Source organism: Natator depressus, chromosome 7, assembly GCF_965152275.1.
Source record: "Natator depressus isolate rNatDep1 chromosome 7, rNatDep2.hap1, whole genome shotgun sequence".
In the NCBI taxonomy this organism is placed as follows: domain Eukaryota; kingdom Metazoa; phylum Chordata; order Testudines; family Cheloniidae; genus Natator; species Natator depressus.
In genome coordinates, this window is record NC_134240.1 from 89,245,591 (window position 1) to 89,258,987 (window position 13,397).

General features: G+C 40.9%; 1 protein-coding gene across 1 annotated transcript in view; it reads left to right on the forward strand.

The window, feature by feature from the left end:
- The window catches only part of MINPP1 (multiple inositol-polyphosphate phosphatase 1), a 38,841-nt gene that overhangs the window by 11,750 nt on the left and 13,694 nt on the right, over nt 1-13,397 (forward strand). Inside the window, exon 4 of the mRNA XM_074959978.1 lies at nt 3,769-3,902. Coding sequence (XP_074816079.1) covers nt 3,769-3,902 — 134 coding nt within the window. The remainder of the gene's footprint in view (nt 1-3,768; nt 3,903-13,397) is intronic.

Below are 13,397 nucleotides of genomic sequence, written 5' to 3' on the forward strand. Positions count from 1 at the left end.
CTCTATTACCCTTTAGGTGCTTACAAATTGATTTTTTAATTATTTGTTCATTTGTATTGAAGTTAGGGAATTATAGACCAGTCAGCCTGAGTCCTCTTTGTTCCCCTTTTCAAACATAGGTACTCTGTTTGTTTGCCCTTCTCCAGACTTGTGGGACCTCACCTGTTGCCAGTGAGTTCTCAGAGACAATTGTTTCATCTAGTTCCTTAAGTGTGCTAGGATGAATTGCAGCAGGCCCTGCTGACTTGAATACATCTAACTTATTTAGATATTCTTTGACCTGTTCTTTCTCTATTTCCATATGCATTCTTTCCCCCTTGTTGTTCATATTACTTATGTTGAGTATCTGGTCACCACTAACAGTTTTAGTGAAGACTGAAACAAAATAGACATTATGCCCCTTAGCTTTCTTAATGTCATCAGCTCTCTTTCTCTAAGTAGAGGACCTATTCTTTCCTTCATCTGTCTCCTGCTCCTAATGTATTTACAGAACATCTTCTTATTGCCTTTTTTGTCCCATGCTAGGTGTAACTCATTTTGTGCCTTAGTCTTTCTGATTTTGTTCCTACATGCTTGTGCTATTCTTTTGTACTCCTTAGCAGTTTGCCCATGTTTCCACTTTCTATAGGATTCTTTTCTGAATTTCTGGCCATTACAGAGCTCCTGATGCCGCCATATTGGCCTCTTAATATTCCTATCTTTCCTATTGGGATAGATTTCAGTTGTGCTGTTAATATGGTTGTCTTGAGATACTTGCAGCTCTCCTGAACTTTTTCCATTAGATTTTCTTTCCATGGTACCTTATCTACCAGTTCTGAGTTTAAGTCTGCTTTTCTTAAAATCCATTTTCCTTATTCTGCTGCTCTCGCTACTTCCTTTCCTTAGACTCATGAAATCCATCTTTTCATGATCACTTTGACACAAATTGCTTTCCACCTTCAGATTTGCCACCAATTCCTTTCTATGGTCAGAATCCAGTCTAACATGGCTGCTCCCCTGGTTACTTCCTCCACTTTCTGGAACAATGACAGGTTTCAGAGTGGCAGTCGTGTTAGTCTGTATCCGTAAAAAGAAAAGGAGGACTTGTGGCACCTTGGAGACTAACAGATTTATTAGAGCATAAGCTTTCGTGAGCATCCAATGAAGTGAGCTGTAGCGCACTAAAGCTTATGCTTTGATAAATTTGTTAATCTCTAAGGTGCCACAAGTACTTCTTTTCTTCTGGAACAATGTATTTCTGGGTCATTAGAGTCCCCCCCCCCCCCCCCAAAATAAAAAATTCTGCACACAATATTTGAAAATTCTGCATATTTGTCAAAGCAGTGCAAAGGCTTGGGGGAGTCAGGGGTAACGGAAGAGCTGAAGAAGAGGGAAGGAGCCTAGGAGTGAACCTGAAGCGTGTTGGGTGTGGATGATAGGTTTTTTTTCGGGGGGTGTGGGTGGGATTGTTAGGGAAGCCTCCCCCACGCAGACCCTGGCTGACCTCCAAGCCTCTCTCATTCAGTCAGCCCCTGTCCCCACACCCCTCATCCCCGTGGGTCTCTGCAGCCCCCCTCCCTCATCCCCAGGCTTAACGCTGTCACCCCACTAGCTCCTGAGCCCATGCTCCAGTCTGTACCCCCCACTAGCCAGTCTATCGACTGACACACACCCCTCCTCCCCCCCTGCAGCCCTGTGTGCTCCACTCTGTCCTAACATGGCTCCGCAGGCAGGGTGCTATGATGAACTTCTACTCCTGGGGGAATTCTGCAGCACTGGGCATAAAACTTTGTATTTTCCTGCATAAAGTACATTTTGCTAAGAAGTGCTGCAGTTCTGCCTTTTGCCCACCACAGGCCGCTGTGGAGCTAGAACAGCTGGCATGAATGCAGCTGGCTGTTCTGGCACCACAGTGGCTTCTGATGGACAAAAGGTAGAACTGCAGCACTTCATAGGCAAAATGTTTTTTGTGTGGGGAAAATACAAAATTCTATACCCAGTGCTGCAGAATTCCCCCAGGAGTAATTTGTTTTAGAAATGTCTTATCTTACCCCCTCTTCCTGATTTGGTGATCTGTAGTAGACCCCTATAATGATGTGTCCTATTTTTGCTCCTTTTATCTTTACCCAGAGACTCACAACTGGTCTGTCTCTCACCTCTTTCTGAACAAGTGTGTGTGTAAGTGTCTAATATATTCATATTCTTGATGTATAATGCAATACCATGTTCCTTTTTACCCTGCCTGTCCTTCCTGAACAAGCTGTACCCTTGTATACGAGTCATGAGACTTATCCCACCAAGTCTCTGTGATGCCATTTGTCATAATTTAGCTTATGTACTGATACTTCCAGTTTTTCCTGTTGGTTCCCCATACTCCTTGCATTTGTGTGTAGACTTCTAAGGTGTTGATCAGATTCCCTCTCTGTGTCCCTCTTGTTCTCCATCCAATGAAGTGAGCTGTAGCTCACGAAAGCTTATGCTCAAATAAATTGGTTAGTCTCTAAGGTGCCACTAGTACTCCTTTTCTTTTTATGACTATATAGTAATTTTCCATATCCCCCCAAACATCTAATCCTCTTCTAAGGTCACTTTGCTTTATACTTATTTCTGGGCTTTTGTCACCAGCTCCCTTTAAACCTAGTTTAAAGTTCTCCTCACTAGGTTGGCGATGGTTTTGGTCAAATTATCTTTTTCAAAAGTATGTTTGCTTCCAAACTAATATGTTTGAAGGGCTGTCTCTGAGAATGGAGCTGATGTATGAGTGTGAAGTAGGGATCTAGGAATGTTGGGACCTGGCATGTAAATGGGGAGAGGAGAAGGGGACCAGAGGAAGAGCCCAGGCATAATGGGGTAGGGCAGGCCAGCCAGCCAGGTTAGCAACATGAGAGCAGGTTCAGTAAACCACATGGCAATCATATCAGTTGGTGGTTCAAGTTGCTTTGGTGGAGTATTGCCGTCTCTACGTCAGAAGAACTGAAGTGTTCATTTGTAATAACATGTTGCTCTGGCTTTGAGGAATGCTAGAGTTTTCAGAAGTCTGCCCCAGGAAGCTGTGTAGGGGGAGAAAAGTGGGGGTCTTTTGATAGTGCACCGGGTTTTGGTGTCCTGTGCAGCTGCCCATAGCAGGGGAAGCTGGGCAGGCTCTGTCTGCACTCATGTTTGTCTGGTGGGATTCACTTCAGCAAGACAGATCTTGGCACTAGGCTCTTTAAGTTGATAATTTAATGATGCATTATACATAAAAACAAGGTGATGAAAGCCGTAGAAGTTAAGGAAATAGCATTGCTCTTCTGCTTGAAGCTTTCCCACAACAAAAAGCTACTACAAATATGACATTAGGAGGAGTTGTACACTCATGCTGGAAGAGCAGAAATCAGTGGCCATTTTTGTTTGTTTCAGAGTAACAGCCGTGTTAGTCTGTATTCGCAAAAAGAAAAGGAGTACTTGTGGCACCTTAGAGACTAACCAATTTATTTGAGCATGAGCTTTCCTGAGCTACAGCTCACTTCATCGGTGAAGTGCATCCGATGAAGTGAGCTGTAGCTCACGAAAGCTTATGCTCAAATAAATTGGTTAGTCTCTAAGGTGCCACAAGTACTCCTTTTCTTTTTGTTTGTTTGTGTTTTTAATTCAGGATGCAACAGTAGGCATGTCCAGTTTTTTTTTAAAGAAGACTGATCAAACTTGCCCATTTTCCTAAGAGAGCTGGCAGTGCCATGCTATTTGTAGTAGTGTCTTCATCTAGACAAAAGTTGCGTTTTTGTAACACATTTTAAAATCTTATTCTAGGTACTAGAATACCTGAATGACCTAAAACAGTACTGGAAGAGAGGATATGGGTATGATATCAACAGTCGTTCCAGCTGTATTTTATTTCAAGATATCTTCAAACACTTGGACAAAGCCATTGCAGAGAGTAAAAGGTAAAAAAGCATTTTTTTAAATTTAATTAAACTTGCTTTTAGCTTCAATTTTCTGCACTTTGGTCATGACTCATACACAGCCCTAACGGGGTAGATCTGAAGGAGATTAATGCTTAGAACTTGGATAATGGCTCAAGAATAAAATAATACTTGGGCTTGGTTAGAATCCTTTAAGGGACTGATTCTCACATATATAATAAGGCAATATTAATTCCTCATGCTGCATCCTGTTTAGCCGTATCAATATCTGTGAATGGAGTTTCATCCAAAAATATTCATAAGATCTGGAGGGGTTTTCTCCTTGTTTTATGACCTGCTCTCTCCTTCTGCACACGCATAGCTAAATGGCTTTAACTCAAACTTCTTAAATTATTTATTTTTCTTAGCTGAGAGAAAGCTTTGCAAGTTATGGCCCACTGGGAAAACTTTTGAAGACGTTATGGTGTTTAGCACACTACTTTTTGTGTTGTAATAATTTTTTTGAAAAGGATAAAAGTACTTCTTCACATTATTTTATTTTTATTACCATAGCCCCTAGGAACCCTAATCATGGACCAAGACCCATTTTGCTAGATGCTGTACAAATACAGAGCAAAAAGACTGTCCTTGCCTCAGGGAACTTAGGCTAAAGACTATCTCTGTTTGTTGGATTAACAAAAGCCTGTGTTCTATTTTTTTTTTTAAGTTATTGAATCATTTAAGACTTACATGATTAGCCAGCAGCCAAGTCTGAAAGAAATTAATCATTTTGATTTAGATAGTGTTGATGTTTTGTTCTAGCTCATTAAGAACATCATAATTTTAAGAGATTTCAGGTTAAAATCATTAACAACAAGGACATTTGTTTTTTAAAAAGTTAAACTGAAAATTTAGAATTTAACTTACTACTTACCAGTAATATGTGCTTTTTAAACTCCTATCAGATTGGATATGAAAGGTAAGTTTGTTCAGGTATGCGTGTGTTTTCTTAGTTGTGTTTACTCTGATTCTCCTGCTACTGGACTGAGATGACTCTCTTTTTTTTTAATTTTTCTAGACCAGTGGTTTTCAACCTGTGGTCCACGGACCCCTGAGGATCAGCAGTCTATGTCTAAGATTTCCAAAGGGGTTCACACCTCTGTTTGAAATATTTTAGGGGTTGCCAAATGAAAAAAGATTGAAAACCACTGTTCTAGACCAGTTCAGATACTTGAGTATAGTTCCTCCCTCCACGGAGTCAGAGCATTGGAGCTTCTGAGGTTTAATTTCGCTGTTTTATATAAAGGGCGTATCATCTTAGACTTCTAGGTTTGTCACTAGCCGTTAGAATACAGACAAGGCTATCTGGCTACAAAAGTAGTTTTCGAGCCAAGCCAAATAGATGCTTTGAATCATCTCTTGCAAACCACAGCTATCATCCCAATCCCACAGGATCTGGAGAGGGCAAGCCATGTACTCAGCATATTCAAAAGGCAGGCTTTCATCCAGGATTTGACGTGTAAATTGCTCTCTGAGCACCAAACTTTTTCATGAATCCCAAGTCAGTGGTACATATGGTCAATATAGGAAAATGTCTGTCTGTCCTATGGATCTTCAGGATGCCTATCTACAGATTCTTACTCTTCTACTACTTATTTCTATTGCTTCGCCAACCTGGGACAAAAATGTTAATACCAGGCCTTACAACTTGGTTTACCCTCAAATCCCAAACCTTTATTCAGGTTATGATACTCAGGAAAGGCAGTTTCCTAAACTTTTCAAGCCTTGTCTTGACTGGCCAGGTTCATATTATTGTGAGCATACCATTTTCTGAAGTAACATGACCAATAAAGAGGAAAAAAAGCAATTTTATTTTAATCCAGAGTTTCTTACCTGTGTACACACTCCAAGCCAGGTTCTACAGCTTGTGCATCTTCTGGGATCCCATATGGAGTTACTGCAGACCCTTAGGTCTGCAATCACAAGCCTGGATGTTAATTTTTCCTAGGCACATTGGGCCTCTTAAACACCTTGACTATTGGAAAATGCAATCAAAGAACTAAGTTCCTGAGGATACCACCACAAATTGGAATCTCCTTCAAGAAGTTGCTTATCCCCAAAAGTTGCTCAAAGGGATGTCCTTGCATCCCCTTGACTGCCTGTAATCATGGATGTCAGCCTATACAAGTAGGGAGCTTTTGTGGGGAAAGGCTATTGGCAGTGATCATTCATGGGGAAAATTGTTTATCAGCCATCTGGAAGAGGGAGTGGTAAAGCTAGCTCTTGTAGTTGAGGTTTTTAGAATGAAGCATGTAGTTCAGTAGAACAAGACCACAGTTGTATACGTCCTCCAGCCAGAGACTATAAATTAAGATGTCTATTTCAGTGGTCAGCTGCAACGTGTTGCATCAGAAATTCAAAAAAGCAGTTTGTGCTCAATGGGGAGGAAGGCGGCCTCCACAGACGAGGTGCATCTGGCTATCTCTTTCTAAATAGATCTCTGTGACTAGACCTCTGTTTTATTTAGTGGTGGAAAAAGGAATTTGAAATTCCTTTAAAGGCTGTTCAGACAGTGCTTAGCTTTGTCTTAAGTAGAGAACACCCTTGTTAAAGATCTGCAAGGCAGCTGCTTTGCGTTAGATGCACGTTATTGCAGAACGCAGTGGATGGGACGCTGTAATTGAGCAGAAGGTTGCTTCAGGAGCCTGTAAGGCGGTAAACCCAGCTTAAAACATTAGAATGGATTGAGGAGGTCTGGACGTAGTATACAATAATAAAGGGAAGAGAAGTTTTTTTTTTTTTTTTTAAAGGTGTCATGAGTCTAAATACACTTTTAGCCTAACTCAGGACCCCATGGGGTCACTCTGGCTTGTCCAGTGGTGATTGCAAGTTTTTCTTTGCTGCCCTACAGTAGACTTACTGCTTTAAAGTTCACAAAGTTGGTTTCCATCTGCTAGCAGGAGAGAAAGTTTCCATACATTTGGATCTTTATTCAAAAACTCTGAGAACATAAATAGATGCCAACTGTATACATGAAAACTCTAATATTAAGGCGTATAAAACTGTTCAGCGCCAACATTTAAGTTTGTTAAACTACCTGATAACTCATTTATCAGTGGGGTTATTTAGGAATGATACGTAGTGCAGGATGTTTTATTCTACAGTAACATTTAACCTCCTCTGCAAGGAGGAACAGAAGTAAACTTTTATTACATAAGGAACTGCAATTGGTAAGATTAAATTGTTATTTTAAACATATCATGTACTTCATTATGCTTTAGAAAACATAATATGAAAATAGCAAGTGACATGGGAAACCACATTTTCTAGACCTTTTTGGATTAATGAACCTTCTCTCTATTCGAAAAACTTTTAAGTGTTACAACCAGGGCTTGGTTGGTCAGACCTAACGTTGGAGTTGGGAGTCAAGCCGAGAGTCCAAGCCAGACCAGGGATCAGGAACAAGACAGGAAGGCAAGAACCAGGAGCAAGGCAGGGAAATGGGAAGCAGGGACAGATCAGGAAAGCAAGGCTCAGGCATCAGGATAAGAAAGCCAGATCCTGTGGAGCTGCCAGATCCTATGTATCAGCTGGCTTGGAATTCGCTCTGTTGCCTGTAGAACTTCCTGTGTCATCTTGCAGTTTAAACAGTGTACCTAGCCCAGTCAGGGACTCTGGGGTTCTTGTAATCCAGGGATCTCGAACTCAAATCACCACGAGGGCCACATGAGGACTAGTACATTGGCCCGAGGGCCGCATCACTGACATCTTTTCATATAAAGATACAAAAGTCCCCAGCCCCGCCACCACTCTACCCCTCCATGCCCCCATTCCAACCCCTTCCCCAAAGTCCCCACCCCAACTCTGCCCCCTCCCTGCCCTATTCCAACCCCAGGTGCTTCCTACTGCCAAACAGCTGTTTGGCTGCGCTTAGTGCTTTCCAGGAGGGAGGTGGGAGTAGCGGGGAGCCATACTTAGGGGGAGGAGGCAAAGAAGAAGCAGGGCAGGGGCAGGGATTTGGGGAAGGGTTTTTTTATAGCTTTGCAGGTATTAAAATAAAAACTAGATTAAAAACCCAAATTTATTGTCAGATTGCTATCACTGACTGTACCCAGTAAGTATTAACTACGAGTCCCTTAAAAAGAATTCAGAGAAAATCATAAAATGGTAAATGGAGGTGACAGAGGAGGGAGGAAAAATAGGTGAGAAATAGTCAAGCAATGTATTTAAAAAGGCCTAAAACATACTCATTCATTCTGAGACTTACAAAGATTCTTCATTTGTTAATATGTTTTAGATTATTCAGATTTGTAATCTGAATAATGTTCATCTAATTTATATCCTTTTTACACTTTACTCACTTTGGACATACTCTCTGGTTTCACTCTGGTTCTCATGCACTAGCAAAAACACAGCTGTATTTGGGTTTCAGACACAGGAGGGAACACTTAAACACTGAGAATTTTGTGAACTATATGACACAGTTTTTATCTGTACTTTTGTCTATGGATACTAGATGAACAGTGTGCCATCTGTACAGCAAATAGGTCAGAATGCATATGCCCAAGTCATGGTCCTTTTCTGTTTAGGTAATTAAACTATAAAACATTACAATGGAGTTTAAGTTTTGAATAAAAACAGCATGTAGTTCCATCACAGAGCAGAAGATGGCAGAATTAAAACAGTGAAGACTTGAATATAATACTCTGAATTAGCTAATCTGTTCACTAAGTAATGCTTAAAAGTACATAGATATCTATCTCCAACCACTATTGCATCTGAGCATTTCATAAATATTAACTGATCGTCCTCACCCCTGTGACTCAGGGAAGTATTCATGATGCCTATTTTACAGATGAGGAGTTGAGGTACAAAGAAGTGTCTTCCCCAAGGAGTGTAGGGTAAAGCTGAGGCTAGAACCCTATCTTTTGAGCCCCAGTCCAGAATTGTAACCACCAGACCAATTTTCCACTATAATTCTAGTAAAACGCTGTTAGTATGTGTATATAAACATTATATATGCATTCATTGCTCTCTACTCTTGGTAGAGCAACTTCAAAATGGTGAGCAAGTGGCATATTGGGCAATAGTTATTCATTCATAAACAAATTATAGCATACCCTTTTGTGGGATGATACCTCACTTCAACATATGTCACAGCTAGGGAGTGATGTGTGACTTCTATTGCAATTTACCCTTTGCTTCCCTATCAGAAAGTAATTTTTTTGCAGAGAAGCAAAGAAGTCTGAAGGGGACATGAATTCTGTTCACGCACAGTGGCGCAGAATTATCCCAGGAGTACCATATCTACAAAATCCACTGTATCCACCGCTGCCCCTGGAGCTGCTGGCTGGGACTTTCTGCCCTGACGACCCCATCAAATGGGGGCCGTGCCCAACACTTTGGGAACCGCTGACTTAGTAAATGGTCGAACCATTTTTCTCGAACTGTAAATGACCAAATAGGATTAGAATGGATGCAACCTTAACCATAATGGGTGCAGCTGTTCCCATTTTGAAATAGCATGAGCAAAAAAGTCTAGTTTAAAAATTCTTTCTCTTTCTTAAATCTCAGCACAACTTAAAAGCAAAGTATTTTCATTTTCTTCTTTTTAATATGAGATGTAATCGATCCCTTGAAAAGTCTTCCTGATAAAACTTGTGTTCTCTAGTCAATACATACATAATATTTTTAAACATGGCATCAAAATTCTACATCATTTTCGTTGTTGGGCTTTCTTATTTTTAACTGCTATGTACATAAGTCAGAATTCCAGTTAGTGTATTTAGTTTTCTCTGAACAGCTTGATTTTAATCTAGTGGATTCAAAATATTTGCGCAAGCTGAGGTAAGAGATGTTAGCATGTATTCCTGTTCCAAAAGCTGCAGAAAACTTTGTTCCATGAGTTCAGAAAAGATCTAGAACAAGGGGTGTGTGTTTCTGTGTCAGTGTTTCTATTTAGTTTTGGTGGCACACAAGTGCTCTAATAATCTTGATGAACTGGTTCATAGTATATCTGAAAGTCCAGTGATTGTGTCATTTGCTAGTTGGGATAATGAGGCTTTTTCCCTTGGCCAGTGATATGGGGAGACCTATGGCCTGATACAAAGCCTGTTAAAGTCAATAGGAGGCCCTTTTTCTTAGGTAAATAGCATGTTTAAAACAGATACCATATCAGGTGTACCCTGTTTAGAGCCACAGCCCTCCATTATTGAGTGACTGCTGCTCATTGGAGGCTTTCAGACTTTGTCAAGGCTATCAAGCAGTTCTGGTTATTGCGTTGCTTCACTAGTCATTTTAGAAAATCAAACCTCCGTCATTTTTCTACTTTTACATTTGCTTTTTGTGATACCCATACAATTAAAAATGACTTGTCCTCCTGCTTTGTTAAATATAAATTTCAACCACATTTGAAATATCTTGTGGGATTCCACTGCTTTAATGACTGAAGCCACAGCTCTTGCGTCTATTTTAGAAAAACATTCCTCATAGTATGTTTAATAACCTTGCATATTTTAGTCTGAGGTGGATTCTGGTTTCAGATGTTCATCCACATGTCAGGGATAGATTTGATTAAAATATTGTGTGACTAAATGTGTGAAGTGCTCTCTTCTTCAGTAGTTTGTTGGTATTTGGTGCTGGGCCACTGTACACTGTTAACTCCTGCTCAGAGTTACACCAGTTTCAGGAGCATGACTAACTAGCCCATGATGGCTTTGTGGGCTACGCTTGGGATTGATCAAGTGCTCTAGGGTGGTGCCCAATTAGCTCATAGAGAAGCTGTGCCAGAAAGAGGTTGCTAGAACACTAAAGGAAAAGATGCTTAGGGAGGGGGAGGGGAAAAAAGGAGCTCTCCAGAGAAGATCTGCAACATACTAGAAGGAGTTCACAGCAGGTAGAGTAGGCTTCTGTCGGGGTGAATGAGAAACCCAAGAGAATGGTCAGGGTCCCTTGGCAAGGGAGACATTGACAGAGTTCCTCTCATGAGGCTCTGAGAAGAAAGCTGGTGTAGGCGTCCAGACCAGAGTCCTATAGGTGGACTCTGGCTCCTGGGAAGGGGTTAAGAAGGAGCGAGATCTGGTGGAAGAAACCCACAGGGAGCAGAGTAGACTCCCATATGGGAAGCCCTGAGTTAAAGCCAACAGTGGATAGTAGAAACCCACAAGAAACAGGTTACACTCCCATGGGAGAAGTCCTGGGATAGGACCTTTAACTGGGAAGACAGAGACCTCCACAGCAAACTGCCGGAGCCCCTGAGTAAGGCAGGAAGCGTGGGGAATCCTGCTGGAGAAGTAGTATCTAGTTTGGCTTGAAAGGGACCAAAGAAGAATTATTACTTTGGATTTGTTAGGGCTTTCTTTTGAACCTTTTTGTTCCCTCAGAGGGGGGGTTGGATTTTGTGACTTTGCCAGGGAATTGAGCCCTGGAACACCTCGTGAGAGGAAGACAGCTAAAACAAGGTACCGGGGATGAGGACCCCTTACAGCATCACACCCTGACACAGTGGGCCACTATAGGTGGTGAGTAAACCACCTTCCTAGACCTTTTTATTGAAAAAGCTAGCTGCTCCCATTTCTCTTGGGAGCTTTAAGGCACTCTAGAGAATGTTTGTTTCAACTTACTGAGTGATGAGAGTGAGCTACGAAAGGTTGGGATATCTTACCTAATACAAAATAGGTTGAAGTCTTGTCTCAGAAAGCCTTTTAGTATTACATAAAAGATTAAAAATGTAGTATTGGAAAATCCTCAGAGACACTGAAAAAAAGAAAAGGAGTACTTGTGGCACCTTAGAGACTAACAAATTTATTTGAGCATAAGCTTTCGTGAGCTACAGCTCACTTCATCGGATGCATGCAGTGGAAAATACAGTGGGGAGATTTATATACACAGACAACATGAAACAATGGGTGTTACCATACACACTGTAACAAGAGTCATCAGGTAAGGTGAGCTATTACCAGCAGGAGAGTGGGGGGGGGACCTTTTGTAGTGATCATCAAGGTGGGCCATTTCCAGCAGTTGACAAGAACGTGTGAGGAACAGTGGGGGTGGGGTGGGGGCGGAATAAAAATGAGGAAATAGTTTTACTTTGTGTAATGACCCATCCACTCCCAGTCTTTATTCAAGCCTAAGTTAATTGTATCCAGTTTGCAAATTAATTCCAATTCAGCAGTCTCTCATTGGAGTCTGTTTTTGAAGTTTTTTTTATTGAAGAATTGCCACTTTTAGGTCTGTAATCGAGTGACCAAAGAGATTGAAGTGTTCTCCGACTGGTTTTTGAATGTTATAATTCTTGATGTCTGATTTGTGTCCATTTATTCTTTTACGTAGAGACTGTCCAGTTTGGTCAGTGTCCATGGCAGAGGGGCTTTGCTGGCACATGATGGCATATATTACATTAGTAGATGCGGAGGTGAACGAGCCTCTGACAGTATGGCTGATGTGATTAGGCCCTATGATGGTGTCCCCTGAATAGATATGTGGACACAGTTGGCAATGGGCTTTGTTGCAAGGATAGGTTCCTGGGTTAGTGTTTTTGTTGTGCGGTGTGAGCTCTCCTTACCGGATTGCTCTTGTTACAGTGTGTATGGTAACACCCATTGTTTCATGTTGTCTGTGTATATAAATCTCCCCACTGTATTTTCCACTGCATATATCCGATGAAGTGAACTGTAGCTCACAAAAGCTTATGCTCAAATAAATTTGTTAGTCTCTATGGTGCCACAAGTCCTCCTTTTTCTTTTTGCGGATACAGACTAACACGGCTGCTACTCTGAAACTGAAAAAAAGGACATGCATCCAGGTCTCTGAGAAGCTGCTGGTTAAAATTCTAGGCATGTTTAGATAAAAACTAGTGATCTATATTTGGTAAGTAAGTTAGCTTTGAAATAGTATTTTTCTTTCTGATATGACACATATTTCCTTTACTTGAAATATATTTGAATTAACTCTTTTTCTATCATTCATTTTTAAAACTTCCTTAGGCCATAAAGGTGGGTTAGATTTAAAAATAAATCTTATGTCTGCTGTGTAATTCAAGGATAGTAATTATTTCAGTCTCTCCTTAATCTGTTGTGATTTCCGTGGGCTCAGGACAACTTATTCTTGAGCAGTAAGTCGTTTTGAACTTGGAACTGCAGAATTTTTCCTTTAGGTGTGAAACTCCAAAATTTCTTGTCTTGGTCTACTTTTGGGTATTCAGGAACTGACTGTAACATCGCACTGCTTGATATGCACCTACTGTACTTTCGTAGTTACCATAAGGCCATTCTATTTGCCTTTTAAAATTAGCCCTCCCATAATATTTGACAGACGTGGATCCCAAAGTCTGGTTTTGAGAACTGGTTGGAGTATGTTTTCAATGAATACGGTTATGTTGCCATCTGTTATGAAGTGAGGATAACTGAAGATGCAAGCCTAGAATATCTAGATTTAACATTGGTTCTTCAGAGGAAACACAGAACGATGTTTAGACCACTACCCTGTTGTCCAAGTGCATAGTTAGAAGGTTGACTATCAAAAATGAGCAATCTCCTT